The 21,290-nt window shown below is 36.2% G+C and overlaps 3 protein-coding genes and 1 long non-coding RNA gene across 10 annotated transcripts; 2 read left to right on the top strand and 2 right to left on the bottom strand.

Annotated features, from left to right (window-relative positions):
- The first annotated feature begins 1,742 nt into the window (after positions 1-1,742).
- On the top strand, positions 1,743-7,508 carry LOC113005596 (putative nuclease HARBI1). Of its 6 annotated transcripts, none has more exons than XR_005575989.1 (6): positions 1,743-4,376; positions 4,628-4,764; positions 4,886-4,977; positions 5,398-5,799; positions 6,859-7,053; positions 7,128-7,505. XR_005575989.1 is itself a non-coding variant. In XM_039455772.1 (4 exons), the coding sequence occupies exons 2-4, from the start codon at positions 4,897-4,899 to the stop codon at positions 5,489-5,491; spliced, it is 366 nt and encodes a 121-aa protein (XP_039311706.1). In that variant the 5' UTR covers positions 1,743-4,764; positions 4,886-4,896; the 3' UTR covers positions 5,492-5,832. The 6 variants fall into 6 exon arrangements, 1 of the variants encoding a protein (XP_039311706.1); XR_005575987.1 differs by having other exon boundaries at positions 1,743-4,764; positions 5,398-5,525; positions 5,683-5,799; positions 7,128-7,503; XR_005575986.1 differs by having other exon boundaries at positions 1,743-4,764; positions 5,398-5,525; positions 5,686-5,799; positions 7,128-7,502.
- A 433-nt stretch (positions 7,509-7,941) lies between these two features.
- Positions 7,942-8,286, bottom strand: LOC113005597. Its single transcript, XR_003269536.2, has 2 exons — positions 8,083-8,286; positions 7,942-7,998 (listed from the first exon to the last, which is right to left on the bottom strand). It is a non-coding gene; the product is annotated as an uncharacterized LOC113005597 (long non-coding RNA).
- Positions 8,287-9,409: 1,123 nt separating this feature from the next.
- Positions 9,410-10,348, bottom strand: LOC113004021. The gene is made up of 2 exons (XM_026135954.2): positions 10,146-10,348; positions 9,410-9,758 (listed from the first exon to the last, which is right to left on the bottom strand). Exons 1-2 carry the CDS (start codon positions 10,179-10,181, stop codon positions 9,444-9,446), a joined length of 351 nt encoding a protein of 116 aa, XP_025991739.1. The 5' UTR covers positions 10,182-10,348; the 3' UTR covers positions 9,410-9,443.
- On the top strand, positions 10,284-20,441 carry LOC113002996. 2 transcript variants are annotated; one of them, XM_039455875.1, is made up of 4 exons: positions 10,284-10,422; positions 16,457-16,716; positions 18,167-18,326; positions 19,846-20,441. In XM_039455875.1, exons 2-4 carry the CDS (start codon positions 16,474-16,476, stop codon positions 19,974-19,976), a joined length of 534 nt encoding a protein of 177 aa, XP_039311809.1. In that variant the 5' UTR covers positions 10,284-10,422; positions 16,457-16,473; the 3' UTR covers positions 19,977-20,441. The 2 variants fall into 2 exon arrangements, with proteins under 2 accessions (XP_039311809.1, XP_039311808.1); XM_039455874.1 differs by lacking the exon at positions 10,284-10,422 and having other exon boundaries at positions 16,417-16,716.
- The last annotated feature ends 849 nt before the right edge of the window (positions 20,442-21,290 follow it).

The following is a 21,290-nucleotide window of genomic DNA, read 5'->3' as shown; positions in this document are numbered from 1 at the left end:
TTGTATTGTCTTAAAATTGCTAATGCATTATTTTTAATTATTAAAAAATTGCGACAACAAAATAAATATCGCCGACGTTTATGGAATCGACAGTCAATACATTCTTTAATTAAGACTGCCAGTATAGGATCACGTAAGCAATTCCCTAATAAAAAACGTATCGTCTGCGGCAGGCTTAAGATCTAGTCGTTTTATTAATCATGAACTGCGGAGACTTCCGTTTCCGGAGCGATTGAGTATAGAAGTGAGCAGTATTAATCATGGTGGAAGGGATAGCATGGTGTGTGCAGTTCGGCTAAACCACGCCCACTTTTGCTCTGCAAGGGCTACAATGTACCAGACAGCCAACTGTGAAAAGTAAAATTATTTAGTGTCAGCCTGTTGGTATGCTGGATCTACCTTCTTTGTTTCACACATGTTAGTTTCTCTTTCTATCCTTGTATGTATATTTTCATGGCTCGATTTACATACGTCAGAAGGAAGGTGTGATTTGCATGTAAGTGATATTTTTTAATTTTTTACAATTGAACAAGTTTGTTGTTATATCAAAATTAAATATTAAATTGGAAAGGCTTAACAATAAGACAAGCAAATACAGTTATTTTCGCTCAGTTAAATTCTGAGCGTCCTCATTATTGTATAGATTTTTAGCAATAAAAAGTAAATAGATAAAAAAATAAATAAGTAAATAAATAAATAAAAAATAAAAAGACAATAAAATTAAAACTAAAAAACATATAAAAATATAATAATACGAAAAGTCTTGTAGTCATGAAAAAACAAATATATATTAGCAATAGACGCCATAAAACAGATATGGATGGGGCGCGTGTATAGCAATATGGATATTTTTAGTTTATTTCTGAAAAATGTGCTTTTGAACTATAACTTTACAATACATGTTTGAATTTATTGTTAAATATGCCATAAGTTTTGATATAAAATAAATTTTAAACTTTTCAGAAATTTAGAAGAAAAGGAGAATTTTGAGAAAAATGACATTTAAAAAAAATCTAAACAAAATGTTATAAAATACATAGAAATATATAAAACTTTTATTTGAAACTTTTTTATATATTTTTTACCATTTTGACGGTATTACTTCAGAAATTAAAAAATCAATTTATTTCAAGAGCGTGTTTTATCCTCTTGACAATCATGTAGGCCCGTTGTAATACATATAAAAATACGTGTCCCATATTTTTATCGGTATTATAACATATTAAAGGCTTGTCAATTTCTTGCAAACTCTTACGCTGTTTCCTATTTCTTTCACACGTGTTCTTGCGATGAAGAGGAAATGGAGGAAACTAACCGAATGAAACGAATCGGTCAAAAATTAGTGTAACACTTCATGTGCATAACTGTTCCCGCTAGAAAGAGAAGCAGATACTTGAATAAGTGCATGAAACAAGGACAGATGACTCGGCATACCAACAGGCTGACGCTAAATAATTTTGGTGTAACAAACCGCCTTCCGACCCCCCCTTCCCTCCCCCCGGACCGCCTAACCGTCCAAACCGTCCGGCCGAAAATCCGCCGGACGGTAATTAGCGGCGCATAGCGCCTAATAAATGTTATTACATTAAAGCGAACGAGCGATCGCTCCCGCGCTTTTGTCTTCGCGCGCACGCGCTCTTGTTCCCGCGCCGTCCGCAGCCACGCTCTGCGCGCGTGGTCCGAAGCGAGAGACCCGAGATCGAGTGGCGGGGATGCTGCCGCCGGACCGCTCCGCCGTAACACGCCGCACATTCCCTTGCCTCGATCCTCGGGTATATAAGGCGACGTTTGCCGGAGGCAGGGACCTTATCCGCTTCTGGCCGGTCCGCCGACTGGAAGTCCTAGGTTGCCATCGAGATCGAGCGCCTCGGTCTCCGCTAAGCCACTTAGCTAGCAACCGCTTTTGCCTCCGATCCTAGCTCTGTTTCCCGACTCGTTGACCTGGGCTCACGAAGAACTTGGGCCCTGTCAAGTCACTTGACGTGAAGGCGACTTCCATCCGATAAGCCTCCCGAGTCCGACGCCACCTCACGTACGGGGGTACGGTGCTCCGTACCTCCACCAAGTGCACTTGGCGTGAGGGGGTGTCCTCCGGCGATCACTCGCGGTATTAATCGCCTTGCGACGGGCCGCGCGACGAACCGACAACAACGCACGGATCCGTGTATGCGCCGCGCTCACCGCACCACGCACCGCGTCTCACACGAGCGTCACGGCCACAATAGCAAGGTCGCCGCAATTCGGAGAAAAACACTTGACGCAATACCACGAACCGCGTCTCGCGCGACAGGTGCGCTCGCCGAAGCCTGTGTAAATAGATTCCCGTACCGCGTATTCCCCAGCATTTGTAAATAGATTCCCATACCGCGTATGCCAAGCTTGTATATATCGATAAGTTCCGAGTTTCTGTGTCACGTCCGTCCGCGCGTCTAGATGGCTAATTAAGATCCGCGTTTCGATCACTACTTGATCGCATCTCTGGATTTCTAGAGCCTCGTACGGCTAATAGTATTGCGTACTAGTAACCGCAACCGTGAATGTACTGAATTGATGTAAAACTAACCGCGTGAAATAAACGTATGTGTATCTACCAACTTAAAACACACGTCTAATTCCTCCAGGCGACCTTTTGCGCCCGTTCCCGCACCGCCAACCGTCCGTGCGCGAAGTACGGTCGTTATATTTCTTTTCACAGTTGGCTGTCTGGTACATAATAACCCACCGATAGACGAAGAGGGCAAATTTTTAGAGAAAGACACGCGCAAACTGCACACACCATGTTATCCTTCCACCATGGTATTAGTGGCATTTGGATAGAGGCAGAGAGTGAGTGGAAGATGGAGAGAGAGAGAGAATGGAGTGTGTGAGAAGGCGGAGTAGTCGAAGCTGAGAGGTAGAGTGCATGCGGATAGAGAGTGATGAAGGGTGGGAAGAGATAGAGTGAATGGAAGTGTGCGTGAAGTTGAGAGGTTAGGAAGTGTGAGAGAGCTGCGAGTGAGGTAGGAGGAAAGAAGGGAGGCGAAGCACGTGCGAGTAAAGGCAAGTACGCACGGTAATGCATTCGTAAACGCATTTTGTCCGATTTGTCCAATTGGCAGACGTCATAAGGAAATAGAGCGAAAACCAAGCAGAAGTAGGAGGAAGGATGGATGAAGGCAAGATAGCCGTGATGCTGGAAGAGGCGAAGAAAGAGGTAAGGGAGGCGTTGAAAAGAGGAGAATTAAAAGAATAGAAAGACGGGGGAAGAGAACTTGGGTAGAAGCTTGTGAGTACTGGAAATATAGAAAAGGAAAAGGGATATGACGGAGGGAATAGAAGAAATTGAAAAGAATGAAGGGGATGAGTTTAAGAGAAGTAAAAAAACGCCGAGAACGCCGCCAAGAGGGTAGGAAGGGTGAGGGAGGGAGAGGTAATGTTGATGATGAGAGAGGTGAGAGAGTGGATGGAGGAGTAATAGGAAATGGGAAAAGATGGAAGAGAGTTTGAGAGGCATTGTAAAAGAGGAGATGAGAAAGAGGGAAGAGGATTGGAGGGTGGAAAGGAGTAAGATGGAGAAAAGAATAGAAGAGCTGGAAAAAAGTGGGAAAAAGGACTGAAAATAGGGGGAGAGGAAGATAGATATAGGGAAGGTAAAAGAGAATATAAGAAATTATGTGAAAAGAAAAAGAAGGAGGAAAGTGAGAAATGGACAGAACTAGCAAAAAAGGTGAAGACGGAAGGGCAGGTATGGGAAGTGATGAATAAAGAGAGGAAAGGAAGAAGGGGAATAGACGAAAGGATCAAAGGAGAGGAATGGGTGGAATATTTTAAGAAATTATTAGGAGGGATTGAAGGAAAAGTAGTGAGAGATATTAAGGGAGAAAGAAGGAGAGATATAAAGCCGGAAATCACACGGGGGGAGGTTAAAAAGGCCTTAGGAAAGTTAAAGGATGGCAAAGCGACGGGGGGAATGGGATACCAAGAGAGGCATGGAAGTATGGAAGAGAGAGAATAGAGGAATACATATGGGAGTTGTGTAATAGGATTTGGATAGGAGAAAAATGGATAGAGGAATGGACGAAAGGAATAATTGTACCAATAAGGAAAAAGGGGGAGGGGGACAAGGTGGGGGATTATAGGGGGGTGACGTTAATGCCATCGTTGTACAAAATTTATGCCATGGTGCTAGGAGAGAGGCTGCAGGGCAGCGATCACGTAATTTTTCTCTAGGGTGGAAACGTGAAAAGTGAAAAATTTCAAGTGAATTCGAGAATTTTTGCGATCATGTAACTTTGTGAACTATGGAAATGTGAAACTTTCCATGTGAACTTTTCCGCCTTGAAAATTGATGACAAAAAGGCGAAAATCTAGATATTCCCTAGTATATTTTATAATCGGTTAGTATATTCATATACATATTGGTAGTACTTTTGCAAAACATATGGTAATTTGAGTTATGTTTTATATTGACAAACAGTATTACTTTAACATTTTAATACTTATTGTAGTAACATTTTAATAATTAGAAGAATTTTAATAATATGTAATTATAAAAAAAAACATTTTAATAATTATTATAGTAACATTTTAATAATTAGCAGAATTTGAATAACATATAATTATAAAAACATTTTAATAATTATTATAGTATAATATGGCTGCAGCATGGTGGATGCTTCAACTTGAACAATACGAAAATAATATTTTAAGAATACGTAGAAGAGAATTACAAGATCTAAGCAATCCTTTTGAGATACCAGAATCCCAATTTATGGCTTTATATCGGTAAGTATAAACAATCTAGTACATTTTGCTTTGTAATTACATTTTAGATTACTAAATAATGAAACGTTATTAACAATTAAGCAATAGATATTTTGATATTAATGATTTTACAATTATACAGATTTTCAAAAGATGCCATTTTTATGTTGTATGAAAGTATACAACCTTATGTTTAAGGATCAGAAGTTGACAGCAATACCATTAGAATTAAAGGTGAGATTAAATAAAAATTGTGATAAATGTGCAAATATATATTGCCGTTTTATTGTTTTTTTAATATGTTAGAGACGTTTCAATTATCACTTTATAATTTTGAAGATTTTAGCAACATTAAGTTTTTTAAGTTTTGGGTCGTATCAAAGAAGAATCGGACAAGATTTCTTAAGTAGTATGTTTTTGTCTTCTGTAAGTGGAGTAATACATGCTGTAATCAATGGAATAAATAGGATAATGCCACAATGGATAAAATTTCCAACACTACCTGCTCACATTCAAACTGTTCAAGAACAGTACGATAAAATTATTGTTATATATCTGTTCTTTGGATAATAAATATTATTCAAATAAAAAATAAACTATGAAATACAATTTTTATAACTTTTTTATGCAAAATTAAAAAATAATATATTTTAGGTTTTGGATTAATACTAACTTTCCGGAGGTAATAGGAGTTATAGATGGGGCACATGTGGCAATATGGCCACCAGAAAGAAACAGAGAACATTAATAGAAAATTATTTCATTCCCTAAATGTTATGATGGTAAGTATTCATTATTCCACAATAAATATGTTAATATAATTAAACAAATGTAATTAACAAAAAAGTTAAATCCCGTAATTAATAATTTCATACAGACTTATATACATTTATATTTTTTTTTGTTTTTAAGTCAGTGACTATAATGAAATAATATTAGCAGTTTTAGCAAGTCACGGTGGCCGTACTCATGATTCTAGAGTTTGGAATTTCTCTCGATTAGCCAGATATATGTTAAACAAATATCAGAATGGTAGAAGAAATGTATGATTATTAGGTATGCATACAAATTATAAAACATTATTATTAATTCAGCATACAAAAATGAAATAAATGATTTCATTTTGACATATTCAAATATGTGCTTTAAATTTTTTTAATTTATTTTGAATCAAAAACAATTATATAATATTGACATAAATACATTGAAATTCAATATAATGCATAGCTTATTTCATATTTTAATTTATTTGATTTCAAAAATAAAATAATATATAAGGACATGAATCAATTCAAATTTAAATTGATGAAAATTGCATTTCGTATTTTAATTTATTTGAATCAAAAAATATATTCCACTTCAAAATTATGCATAAGAACAGTTTCGTTTCAATTTAATTAAATTGAAAAATAATTTGAATAAATTCAAATAAATTAAATTTTTAATTTATTTAAATTTATTTTTGTTTGCTAGCAATTCAATCTTCAAAAAAAAAAAAAAAAATGAAAAGTATTCAACAGAATATGTTTCTAATACTTAAATAAATAATATACAAAAAATTATTTCATGTGTATTTAAATTAGAATTATAACAGTTGTTTTTGTCATAGGGTACAAAGAATATTTTGCAGAGAATATTTTTGAATATTATACGGCATTACATATTTAAGAAATATTTTTTGTGTTCAGATTTATCTACGAATACTTAAAAAATACATAGGAAATACTTTCTTTGTCTACTCTGCATTTAGCTATTAGAGATATATTTTTATTAATTCTTAATATCTATTAGCTTTAGGTGATACCCAATTGCACACATTGCTAATTGGTTAATTGAATAAAGATTTTTCTGATTGCTTGTTCCATTAAGTATCGATTGCCGGCGGGTCCCGATAGCACACAAACCACTCACAATGGCAGATGCCTAAAGATTTTCCGTAGGTTGGGTTAGATAAGTCAAGATGATTGGTTGGTGGGCTATCGGGATGTGCGCTATCGGAACCCTCCCATCGATTGTTATGAACGGTTGTACGTAACGTGATCAAATAGAATGATTCTTTAACTATATTAGTTAAATTGATGTTAGTTCAATTAACTATGATAATGATGTTTTCAGGTAATGCAGGATATCCCTTATTACCATATTTAATGATACCCAAATTAAATCAACCACCAGGATCTCCAAGTACAGCATATACAGATGCTCATATTAAAGCACGATGCTCAGTCGAAAGAACAATAGGTATATTGAAAGGTCGATAGAGATGTTTACGCAAAGAAAGGGCTTTACACTATGTACCTGAATTTGCAGGTAAACTTATTTATTTTATTTATCTTATAACAATTTTATTTCATATAACTGTAAAGCGTGTTATTTTTATTTAGCATTGATCGTAAACACAACTTGTGTTCTACATAATATTGCAAAATGTTTTAATATTCTGGATGGCGATGTATACAGAGATGAAAATATTGAAGAAGAATTAGGACTGATTTTTGATGAAAATTTACGTGCAAGAGGAAATGAAGTGCGAGAAAGAATAATACTATTATACAATATTTTACATGACTTTATTTTTTATAAAACAATGTAACAAGTATATTATTTGAAAATGTATTTTTTTCTACTAAAACTAAAAGTAACATGAAACATTATCTTTAATCTCTTTTTTATTTTATGTACTATATTTTAGAACTATATTATACAAAACAAAAAAAATATTGCAAAACAAAATTAAAAACTCATTATATATTTATTTTTTACGTAAAATTTTACGTTACTTAAATATATATTATTTAATAGTGCATACGTTTATCTGCTAAAATAAAACTTTTACAAACAAAAAAACCAAACTAAAATTTTTTACATTGCACTATATTGTAAAACAAAAAAAATCACAGTATTTATTCTATTCTAACTTATCGGCGGGTCCCGATAGCGCACATCCCGATAGCACACCAACCACTCACAATGGCAGATTTGCCGTAGGTTGGGTTAAATAAGTCAAGATGATTGGTTGGTGGGCTATCGGGATGCGCGCTATCGGAACCCTCTCCTAACTTATACTTATGTGATGAGATCAGGGTAGATATTCTGGCATTAGCAACTGCATAGATGTTTTCATTTCCTTTAATTCTTTTAATATACCTTGTTGTGTGTTTAAAGTTTTCTTCATAAGCTTTAATTGTCTTTTTTTAATTTGTACTTTTTTTTGTATTTCTAATATATCACTGGATAGCTGATGCATTAAAGTTCCTATAGAAATTCGAATATTTCTTTTTAATATTTTTTTTTTATGATTAAGTATTAACAAATATTTGTGTTTTTTAAATAATTTACCTGTTCTTATGTTACGTGTATTTAGAACTGAGGTTCGTTTTTGTATTTGTCTATAGTTTTGTTCAGGTTCAGGTTCAGGTATATTAGGAGTACAATTTGAAAACCGCCGTTTTCCAGTAGATGGCGCCAGCGGTAAATGCTGGCGCCAAACGTTAGATCAAAAATTTTAAATGTAAGGTTGGGCATCTGGCAACAATTCCTTATCATTGCAGTTGTGAATTTTTATCGGCGTTATATATTTTTTTGTGATCGAAAATGTCGAAATTTGTGCCCAATAAGCGTCATTTGTGGGAAGTTTTGCTTTTTGCCTTCAATTCGAAAAAATCTGCGGCTGAGGCGCGTCGAATGATTGTAAAAACTTATGGTGAGGCTTCCATTAGTGAAAGAACGTGTCGAGAATGGTTCCAATGCTTCAAAAGTGGTGATTTCGGCGTAGAAGACAAGGAGCGTCCCGGACAGGTGAAAAAGTTTGAAGACGCAAAATTGGAAACATTACTGAATGAAGATTCATCTCAAATGCAACAGGAGCTTGCAGATTCATTGGGCGTGACTCAACAAGCTATTTCACATCGTTCGAAAATCATGGGAATGATCCAAAAGCATGGACACTGGGTGCCATACGAATTAAAGCCGAGAGACGTCGAACGGCGTTTTTTCGCGTGCGAACAGCTGCTCCAACGGCAAAAACGGAAGGGTTTTCTGCATCGTATTGTAACCGGCGATGAAAAGTGGATCCATTATGATAATCCAAAGCGAAAAAAATCGTGGGGCTACCGCGGCCATGCATCAACATCGACGGCCAAGCCAAATATCCATGGCTCGAAGCTCATGCTGTGTATTTGCTGGGATAAATCATGCCAGCTCGGCATGATTTATTATGAGCTGTTGCAACCGGGTGAAACCATCACAGGAGCTCGCTACCGAACACAACTAATGCGTTTGAGCCGAGCATTGCAGGAAAAACGGCCACAATACGAGCAAAGACACGAAAAAGTGATGTTGCTGCACGACAACGCTCGGCCACATGTTGCTCAGGTCGTTAAAACCTATCTGGAAACATTGAAATGGGACGTCTTATCTCATCCGCCGTATTCTCCTGACATCGCCCCTTCAGATTACCACTTGTTCCGATCAATGGCGCATGGCCTGGCTGAGCAGCACTTCCATTATTACGAAGAGGCTAAAAACTGGGTCGATTCGTGGATCGCCGCAAAAGACGAGCAGTTTTTTTGACGCGGGATTCGTATGCTGCCCGAAAGGTGGGAGAAAGTAGTGGCCAGCGATGGACAATACTCTCAAGAATAAGTATGTAACCATTTTTCAACAATCAATCCTCAAATTTTGACAAAAAACGGCGGTTTTCAATTTGTACTCCTAATAGATATGTCTGGTAATATATTTTCTGCATTTTCATTTATTTCCATATCTACTCCTATATCTTCTTCAATTGTTTGCACATTTATTTCTTTTACTTCTTGATTTTCATTTAATGTTAAATTGATACCACCTTCAGGAATATATTTTAGCCCAGCTGCCTCAGGTGTTAAGAATTCTAAAACTTCTTCTTCAAAAGTGGTAAAAGATATATTTATACTGGGACCATCTCCTGTTCCTTGCATGTGATTTTGCCTTTTTGCCTCCTTTTTTAATATATATGATTTAATATCTTTCCATGTCTAAAAGATTATAAAAAATATTAATTTTATGCATGTTAAGATTAGCATATACCTAGATAACCAAGTAGTTTTAGCGCATCTGACAAATCCCAGTAAACATTTCGCAGCATTAATGTCTTCAAGACATCTAAAAGACATCTTAAAGACATCTTGGAAAAGATGTCTTGAAAAAGACATCTTCAAGACATCTAAAAAATGTCTTAAACAAAACATCTTGAAGACTTCTTTAAATAATGTCTAAAAGATATCTTCAAAACATCTCATAAAAGACATCTTTCATACATCTCTAAAAGATGTCTTAAAGATATCTTTAAGAAATCTCGTAAAAGACATCTTCCACTTGCGCACGCGCACGGTAACGGCCAATCAGACTTAGACACACTTTACCTCGTCGCAACATTCCGCAGTAGCTTCCACCCGCATCGTAATGCTCTTTGTCCCTATATTTCTATGTCCATGGCGAGAAACCTAACGTTGTTCCGTGGCCGTCATTGACGTCGTTGTCTGGTTGAATCTGCTGTGAAGTCCGTTGGTCCGTTTGGGGCAACAAACGTATGTGGACGCGTTTATTGTTTATCCGTTACGAGTACCAAAAATTAACTAAGGGAAATGTGCTAATATAATTAAGTTTAAGAGCAACTTAATTATATTAACCTCATCAAAGGTCAGTAAATTGGTTTATCATGAAATGTAATAATGCTTAAGTTCATTACAAAATGTCAATATTAATAAAAATAAGGCTAATATATTAACGAGTCTAATTTTTGATTGAGGAACATATATAGAATTCCGTTGCATTGGATTTTGTTGCTGTGCTTTTATTTGTACTCCTATTACTGTGTTTGACATTTTGCAAAGGTTGAACTTCAAACGAAACAAATATGTGGTTTGGTGTGATATTCTAAAGCTTCTTTTATATATTTTCCGTTTTATATGCATGATACGCATGTATCATTTTATCCTTGTTAAGTTCCTTGAATTTCAAACAGGATGAAATAATGAGTCATCTTACATAAAACAGAATAATAGGCTAATCTTAACAGATTTCATCAATAAGAATATTGACATTTTTGATGCTTTAATAATGTTACGTCCGCGGATTCGCGAAGGTTGCGATCCCGGAACGTAGATCTGCTTCGTTGGTTAGTTTTGGTGTTAAGGCAGCTGTCACCAGTCGCGGCTCCGAATCGTGTGATAACACGGCCGGATACGCGACAAATTCCTTGTATGGGAAATAGGAGTTATTGTAGAAAGATATATTATTAGTAGGTTTAGAAAATGTAGTAGCGTTTTATTAACGCTACTGGAGGTGTAGCGTGCGTGCTCGAGCTTGGCGTGGGATTAAATGAATGACAGAGCGTGTAATGATTAAACTGAATATGTATATGTATTTTCGTGATTACGGAATAGTAGATGGTTACATATGGGGGTTGCGGGTAAAACGTCATCTTGCGAAAGAAGCGCTTTCTGCCGCCGGCGTACGCGCGGTGTGCCCTACGTTTGCCCATATGTGCTTCAAACGAGGCATGGTAGAGTTAATATGGGAGAAGGATTGCCACGTGAATGCGTAAATGAGCGGGTAACTTACCGATCTTCCGAATGGACGACTTTAACGCGAGAGAGAGAGAGAGAGAGAGAGAGCTCAGTATAAAAGATCTACGAGATTTAGAAAAATAAATTAGTGATCGAGTATTTGTTACGAATGACGAATCCGCTGGGTCGGAGTGGTCACTCGTTAGAACGCCTCCCTTAAAGGTGGAAATTATATGGAAGAAGAGGGGACGGTGAAAGCGTCGAGGAGTCGCGCTAGCGAGTCTTCTTCGACGCCGCAGGAAAGAGAGAGAGAGAGGAGACGTCGAAGAGTCGCGTTAGCGAGTCTTCTTCGACGCCGTAGGAGGGGGAGGGAGGCAGAGAAACGAGTGAGGCCACACTCTAGCTAGTGCTAGGTGAGGTTCAACCCTCAGGATCTCTGGTGGAAAGGAGGGAGAGGAAAAGAGGCGATCCGACCGGGGCCACCCCGAAGACCAACGTCTTCGTCAGGAGTAAAACCCTCCCGTCGCTGAGATCGTACCTGGAGGTCTGAACGTTGGTGGTCGCCGATGGCAGCGAATCTCACTCGACCAACAAGACTGATCTGAATTTCGAGCTCCGATTTCGCTCCTTATACGAGGTGTGTTCAAAAAGTATCGCGAATTTTGAATTTTCGCGGGTTACGTATATTCGAATTTCGATCTTTTTGTGGCGTTATGTTGGTACTCATGTCTCTCACTTATGCCGACAAGTTCGGCCATTTTGAATGTTCACTTAATTGTTGACAGCTGCTTTGCTTGCACGTGTTTTGGATCGTCTTCGATTTTTACCTATTCAAAAAAATGGATCAAAGAACCTGTATCAAATTTTGTGTGAAAAACGAAATTAAGTGCGCGGATGCATTCCGAATGTTGACTGTGGCATACGGAGAAGCTACCTTGGACCGAAGCAACGTTTATCGGTGGTACAAAATGTTCTCAGAAGGCCGAGAAGATGTGAACGACGAAGAGCGTGCCGGACGCCCGAGCACTTCAACAACAGACGAAAAAATTAATGAAGTGGAGAAAATGGTATTGGCCAATCGTCGAATCACCGTTAGAGAAGTTGCTGAGGACCTAAACATATCGATTGGCTCGTGCCATTCGATTTTTATCAATGATTTGGGCATGAGACGGGTCGCCGCGAAATTCGTACCAAAATTGCTCAATTGCGACCAAAAACAGCATCGCATGAACATTGCTAATGAGATGTTGGACTCTGTCCGCGACGACCCAAATTTGCTCCAGAGGGTCATAACTGGTGACGAATCGTGGGTTTATGGTTATGACGTGGAAACCAAAGCTCAATCATCTCAATGGAAGCTGCCGCACGAACCAAGACCGAAAAAAGCGCGCCAAGTTCGGTCGAATGTGAAAGTTTTGCTGACAGTTTTCTTCGATTGCAGGGGCGTGGTGCATCATGAGTTCTTGCCACAGGGTAGAACGGTCAATAAGGAATATTACCTGCAAGTTATGCGCAATTTGCGCGAAGCAATCCGCCAGAAACGCCCGGATTTGTGGAAGAACAAAAATTGGCTTTTGCACCACGATAACGCCCCTGCTCACACATCGTTGCTTGTGCGCGACTTTTTGGCCAAAAACAACACACTAATGATGCCGCAGCCACCGTATTCCCCAGATCTGGCCCCCTGTGACTTTTTCTTGTTCCCTAAACTGAAGAGGCCCATGAAAGGACGACGTTACGCTACGCTTGACGAGATAAAGACGGCATCGAAGGAGGAGCTGAACAAGATAAAAAAAAAAAGATTTTTCGAAGTGCTTCGAAGATTGGAAAAACCGTTGGCACAAGTGTATAATATCTCATGGGGATTACTTTGAAGGGGACAAAATAGATATTCATGAATAAATAAATAATTTTTGAAAAAACACAAAATTCGCGATACTTTTTGAACACACCTCGTATAGGCAAGGATATGGGCAAGAGGTGTCGCGGGACGATTCCTCAGGTTCGCGGAAAATTCGGAGCGATAGTTTTTCGTAACGTGTGGCCCTTAGAAGCCCGCCCCGTTCCGCGACCGCGCAGGTTGCGCCTATATCGCGCGAGCGCTTGTAGACTTCTCCGGGGACCGCGACTCGCGGGGGCACCGCATACCAAGCCCCGACGCGAAATCCAGTGCTCAGAAAATTAATAGAATTTAATAGAATGTATATTAGAATTGAGAGTGTGCGAGGCGATAGCGCCAAGCACATGCAATAGTTTTACGTATAAAAAGTTAAGGTTTAATTATCGTTCGTAGGAGGTTAACTGATTCAAAATTATTTGGCATTTTTATTGGCCGTGATTTTAGAGTTGTTTCAATCTGAGTTGCATGGTGCAGCAGTGGGAAGCGTCCATGAGTGGATCACGCTTAGATAATAATAAATTTGCCATTCTTAATATTTCATATTAAATTGGAAGGATGAATAGAATTCCAGCGCGCGGAGCTTGGCGGTATGAGAGGGGGTCGCGAGCCGAGGGGTCGGCGCGCACGATGTTTGTCTCGCGCCGATGGACGCTCGCGGGTGTTGCGCGTCGAGGGGGCGGCACGATGTAGCCAAGCCGTATGAGATTTGAAATCGAGCGATATCGACTGATGCGGGATTTATCTAATTGATCGGAGGATGTTTCCGGATTCTGATTGGGTTATTATTAGTACGGATGGCGCGGAAAAATAAAAATTTTCTCGCCAGACGTAACAATAACTATATATATATACCTATATATATATATATATATAATAAATATATATAATATATATAATAAATAATAATAATATATATTTATTGATCCCCTTAGGGCTACAATCTTTCAAATGCGATACAACCCTTAACCTATGCTTAAACGCTACCTTAAGACTATCTTAACCTATCTTAAACCTAAAGCGCCCACAACATACACACACACGCCCAGGACCTCCGCTTCCGTCGCAAGCCAACTGTGCCATCTTGCCTTCCTTTCTTTTGACATTCTATAACAGCGTTCTCAGGCTTCCCATTCATTCATTCCCACTTTCATCCCTTACACACATCCATACTTCCGCCCCCCACACACTCCCTCTCATCCCTCCCCCTCCTTCGCTCCCTCTCGTTCCTCTCCCCCCTCCCCATATCCCCTGTCCGAACCCCTCTTCCTTCCCTCCCGCCCCTCCCCTCTCCCTCTCCAACTCTCTCATCCATTTCTCTCCCTCTCCCTTCTCCCCCAGAATCCAACTAAATACCTCTTGCCAACTCTCCCCTCCCCTCTCCCTCCAGCTTCTGCATTCCTCCCACACATGCTCCCATGATTCTATCCCTCCTCCACACAGCCTGCATCCCTTCTCCTCCGCCCCTCCCCAATACATCCTTTCTCTTATCTCGTTCCCTAATCTGAACCTCGCTACCCTCTTCCATCTACTCTCTCCCCAGCCCTTCTTCAGGTATACCGGCAGGCCTTTGCCCTTTACCTCCCCATACCACCTATTGTACCTGGAGCTTCTTATTCTCTCCCACCTCTCCCTCTCCTGCATCTCTCTCTCCTTCCTCTCGACTTCCTCCCACACCCCTTTCCCCTCCTCCTCCCATCCTCCCACTCTTCCCGCCCCCACTCCTCTTTCCTGAAAGAACTCTCTTCTCTCCTCTTCCCAGTTTGACCAAACCCTCTGCTTTTCTGCTCTCCCTCTTATCTCCATCAAGCACCTCCTTGCCAAGTCCCCTCCCCTCCCTTCCTCTAACTTTTTCTCAAAGCCCCACGCCCTCCTCGCTGCCCTGCTCCTCATCATCTCCCTCTGTAGCTCCTCTCTCACCAAATAACCCGGCGTCCTCCCCTCTACCCCTAACACCCATCTCAAGAATCTCTCGTGCACCCTCTCTATTCCTTCTCTCTCTTTCCACCCCCACACCTCTGCTCCATAACCCATCACTGTCCATACCAACCTATCGAACAACCATACCCTCCTGCCCCAATCTTTACCAAATCTTCTCTTCCCAATCCCCCATACCTGTCCCATCGCGCTTGCTGCCTTTCTTATCCTTTCTCTTAAATGTGCTTCCTGCCCCCCGTTCGTCTGAAACCTGTATCCCAGATAATCAAACTCCTTCACTTCCTCTAACCCCCTTCCCTTCCATCTCCATCTCACTCTCTTCCATCTCCCTCCCCCTTTCCTAAATCTCATCACCTTCGTTTTTCCCGCGTTCACCTCCAGCCCCTTCCTGTCCATATAGCACTCTAACCTCTCTATCATACTCCTCATTTCTCCTTCCTCCTCCGCCAACAGGACGATATCGTCCGCGTACGATAAGGAGTATATCCTCTCTTCTCCCAATACTACCCCTCCCCATCTCACCTTCCTCATCTCTTCTTCCAAATCCGCCAACACTAGGTTGAACAGCATAGGTCTGAGTGGACACCCCTGCCTCACCCCCCTCGCTGTCCAAAAACTTCCCCCTTCTTCGTCCCTCACCCTCACCCTACACCTTGTTTCCCTTAGTAACTCCTCCACTCTCTCCACCAGTCCCGCCCTCACTCCTCTCCCCCTCATTGCCCCTATAACCGTTTCCCTGTTTACGGAGTCAAATGTCGCCTTCAGGTCCACGAACAGAGCCACTAACCTATCCTTTTTCCCCAGTTGCCTGTTTATGAGAAACTATATATATATATATATATATATATATATGTATATATTTGAAGCAACAATCATTGTTAGGGACTCTAATATATATTGCTACATTAAATTTTCTTAGTGCTTGATTTATCTTATAATTATCTTATAAAGATATAGCGGCTTTTTCTAAGCCTACTGAAAATCTTTCTTGATTCAATTTTCCTACAGATTATTTTAATTTATATATTTCTGTAATAATGTTTTTCATCGAATTGAATAAACATATGACATTGTACTGACTGCACAAATATCAATTGCTATGTTGAACTTTCTTCCGAGTTGTGTCTAATTTACATTTACTGTAAGTGTATTGTCATTAAATATTACACATTATAAAAAAATATTAACCGAACATTACTTTCCAAAATTGAAGAAAATGTGACTTTGAGTACATAACATTCTTTTTAAAACAATTATTAATATTTAATTTAAACAAATTTTAAGTATACCTACATTATGTTCAAATTTTAATACGTTTGTTCTATGGCAGATATATTGTGGGATAAAATGGATAATTTAAGTAAAGAAGTTCATAAATTTAAAATTAAAAGAAAACAACAATATAATAAGTGTATGTCAAAAATGAAGGAACTAATCGTAATCTTAAAAGAGAAGTTCCCAAATAACGAGATCAAAAACGAAAACAATGACTTAATATCATTGTTGCCCGATTTCCCATTATTATCTATAAAAGAATTTTGGAAATTTAATAATAGATTAAAAAACGATGAAGCAATTCGTAAATTATTTGTAAGTATTATTACTTATTGTACACTTTATGTTTTCTACACTTTTTTTACGTATATAATTTTTCACCGGCTGAAATCCCACATAGCAATGAATCTCCTTAGGATATCCTATTTTGATCGGATTGATCCTATTCTGATCCAAAATGTAAAATCATCCATAGGATGTTCTTAGGACATTTGTAATTGCCATTAAAGTCCTTAGTATCTTATTCTGATCTGAAAAAAAAAATTTTTTTATTACTAATAATATACAAATCCTAACAGCATAAAACGTACTCAGGACGACCTTGAATCCGTTCTGAATGTCCAGGAACGTGAGTAGGATAGGTTTAGAGCGTTACAACATCTCAAGGACGTCCTTAGGACGTCGCTACGAGGTTTGCCGTCTGGATTAAAAACACGTCAAACGCGTATGATTTTGATAACTGCTATCATTTTTTCATCTGCAGGACTATTCCATTGAGCTATATGTAAATACTTAAGTTTCTGAATAGCATAACTATTTAAAACTTGTGCTTTTTTGATTTGAAAGTTCGAAATTTCTATCTTAAACACTATTGAGAAAAATAAATATTATCAATAGACAAAATAAGTCCATGAATGAAAAACCTCGATTTACATCCCAATAAGCAAACAATATTTCTAAATGTTTTTTAAATGTTTTTTTAAATAATTTTTTTATATTTAATTTAATTATTGTATTATATTGGCATATATTTTTAGTTGCATTCTTATTTAAACAAATAACAGAAGTTATTTCAGATGTTATTTCGCATTTGTAAAAATCACTAAAAAAACTATAATTTTATATATATTTATATAAATAATATGCTTTAATTATACGGTTCATCTTTGTAAGAATATATATTCACCTAATCTATCAGTTATATAAATGTATTAACATAAAGTGTTCACAGATCATCACGAGGGCTCCAGTTTGCAGCAGTCGTAGAAGTCAAGCATCGCCCATCGGGATCACAACTTGGATGGGTGACCGCTTTGGAATTTCCGAAAAAAAATTCCCAAGATATTTTTTGCGAAAAACGTTTTATAAAATATTACAAAAATATTGTTTTGTTTATTGGAATTATGTGGTGCAATAACATTTATGTAAATATTTTGGAAAAATTTATAGAATTAGAAAGTCCTAAAAGTTATTTTAAGACATCCATTGGACATCCTCAGGATTAAATTTGATTATCCAAAGACATCCTGAGGATATCTGAATTACGATATCCTAAGGCTCTACATAGCGGACATTCAGACATCCACAGGATATCCTTAGGACCTTTTAAGTTTATCTAAGCACATCCTCAGGATATTAGAAATCCCTTGACATACATCCGCAGGATATCCCTGGGATCAAGTTTTGTTATGTGAGATAGTTTTATGAAATCAAGAACATGTACTTTTTTCATATTTAAATAATACTATTTGAATATTTTTTACAGAATCAAACTATTATGCAAATAGGTGGTGATACAAGCCAAAAAATAATCTCCAATATCTTGACACATACAATGGCATATGAATTAGGGCACAAAATGTCTTGGACCGGTGCCAAAGGATCGGTTGCTATTAAAGATACTCTGTTTATTCACATTATAAATAGTGAGTAATTAATATATGTTTTTACATTAAAACAGTTTGATATATGCTAACATGATTATTATGAGGGATATAATAATGCGTGCATCTTTGTAATAACATATTAAGAACAATGTACCACTGAAGAAGAGTAAACAATACTTAATTTCTATCTATTTTTACACGTACGCAAGTTGTCTCGCGGGAATGTGATATACAAGCGTGCTTATTGTTATTACCGGACTTTTTATTTTTATATATTTTTATATCTGTACATATTATTATTTCTTACTATGTATGTTTGCATATATTTTTATTGTTATTATATTTCTTTGTATTATTATTTCGCGCGTATATTATTTTTTTTGTGTAATATATTTTTTATTAGTTTGTGTCGCGTATTAATAACTTTATCCTATTCGCGTGTACGTGTATCTTCTTTCGGTCTCTTCTTATCGTGTAGTTTATATCGCTGTGTTTCTTGTTTACCGTGTACGCTGAACAATGTCTCGCTGAAGAAGGGTAAAGAGTACTAATGTGTGCTTTTAATTATTTAAGAAAGTTATCATAGTTTATGTATCCTTCGTATATACATAAATGTATGCTTTTTGGTACTTACAACCAGGAAATAGAAAGTTACTTTTTAAAAGTAACTTGTTATTGTTACTCGTTACCGAATCAAAAAAGTAACTAATTATATCGTTATTCGTTAGACTCTCAAAATTAACTCGTGACCGTTACCGTTACATAGATAGTAACGATTCGTTACTTTGTTGTTACTTTTTTAATTTTAAAATAAAATTAGATTGTGTTTAAAATTTTTATATAATTCTAAACTTACAGTTCTTAAAATAAATAAAACTACAAAAATTATATAGAATTTTCTGAATAAGATTCATATAGAATTTGTTAAATATAAACTACATACATTTTTTATTGATATTTTTAATAGGAAGTTAAATAATTATGTCACAAAGGTTTGACTTTTATCTAAATGTTTTACTTTGTAATGTAATGTAAAAATTAAACCATGAAAATGTTTTACTTTATATAGTATTACATTTTTATCGGTATTAATTTACTATTTACTTTAAACAAAAGTTGACATCTGTAAAGTTCGTTTTTATGCTAATACAATTCTGTGATTGGTTTATTTTACAATTATTCATCAAAACAATCTTAAATATAATATAACAACGAACTATGAATATTGATTAAATAATGAAGATTAAAAATTATATTATAAATTAAAAAGTAACGATGAAAGTAACTATTAAATTCGTTATCGTTACTAGACTGTAGCTATGTTACCGTTACAGTTACAAAAAATAAAAATTAACGCCATTATTAATTTGTTACCAAAAGAAAGTAACTATAACGGTAATGCCGTTACAAATAACTCGTTACTTCCAATCCCTGCTTACAACATATGAGAAATTTCAATTTTTTGAAAGGCTTTTTGAACATTTTATATATTTATGTATACAATAAATGCAATTTTCTATTTTTATTGATTTCATATTAATACTTAATCTTTTTATAGGTGTAGTTAATGCCAAAGATAATGGAAAAATCAATAGTATTGCAGAGATTAAGAAACACATTACAAGATGGTTTCAACACGTTAGTGATAAAATGCGATATTACTTAAAAAAACAAGCCAACAATTTATAACATATGATTAATATTTTTATATACAGATTTTTATCTTTTTTTGTTTATTGTACAGTGTTACTGTTATGTGATAAAATGCGGTATTATTAAAAAAAAGCACAATAACTATGACATGACTAATATTTTTATATAATATTTTTATATATGTGTGTATTTTTTTGTTTATTGTGCAATGTTACTGTGATGTATGTACTGTTATGTATTCTACGATAGTACAATAAGTATTTCAAAAAATGACAATAATTCTGACTGAGTAATATTTTAAGATATACTCATTTTTATTTTTAGTTCATTGCGCAATATTAATTTTATACGCTATATTTATATGTGAAAGTTCAATTATGTATTTATAAAAACCGAGTCAATAATTCTAAGTAACATTTTGATATATAAATATATTTTTGGTTTATCCAGTTTATTGATTTAAAATATGTATAATGAATTCTATTAAAATTATATTTACAACAAAATTTATTATCTCTTTAATTTAATACAAATTCCTTATACAAATAAATTATGGCGTGACGAAAAAAATATTAATATCATTAATTACTATAAGGAAAAAACTATAATAAGTAATTACTACTAAAATAATTACGTACGTCTATATAATATAAGTGATTATTATGATCTAACAGTTTTATTGTCTTACAAACAGTTTCTTTGCGTCCAAAACGTGTTTTATATCCGATGTATGCTTAGGTTTAGGTTCTATTATAAATTGGTGTAGTAAAGTTTAAATAAGCCGGTAGACCATGGGATGATTACAATCGAATGTGAGGAGAATAATTGACTATAATGGTTGATCAACTTTTTAAGGCTTAAGGCTTACTGCATTATCAAGCCTGGGCAAAAGGTACTTCAAGTACAAAATACAAAATATTAGCAATCTTAATATTTAAATTATAAAATACAAAATATTAGAAATCTTTTGATTTGAAATACAAAGTACAACTTATATTTTGTATTTTAAATCAATATTGCCAGTATTTTGTATTGTAATTCAAATACTAATATAAGTATACTAATATTTTGTACTTTGTATTTGAAATACACTCAGCCCTACAAAATATCTTCAAGGCGTCTTTTAAAGATATCTTAAAGAGATCTAAAAGATATCTTCAAGACATCTTTAAAATATCATAAAGATATCTTAAAGATGTCTTAAAGATATCTTCAAGATGTCTTTAAGACATCTTTAAAATATCATAAAAATATCATAAAGATATCTTGAAGATGTCTTAAAGATATCTTCAAGATGTCTTTAAGATACCGTAAAGATGTTTTAAAGATATCTTTAAGATATCTTAAAGA

Source organism: Solenopsis invicta, chromosome 12 (assembly GCF_016802725.1).
Source record: "Solenopsis invicta isolate M01_SB chromosome 12, UNIL_Sinv_3.0, whole genome shotgun sequence".
NCBI lineage: Eukaryota > Metazoa > Arthropoda > Insecta > Hymenoptera > Formicidae > Solenopsis > Solenopsis invicta.
Note: the sequence above shows the minus strand (reverse complement) of the source record. Positions and strands in the feature narration are given on the sequence as shown.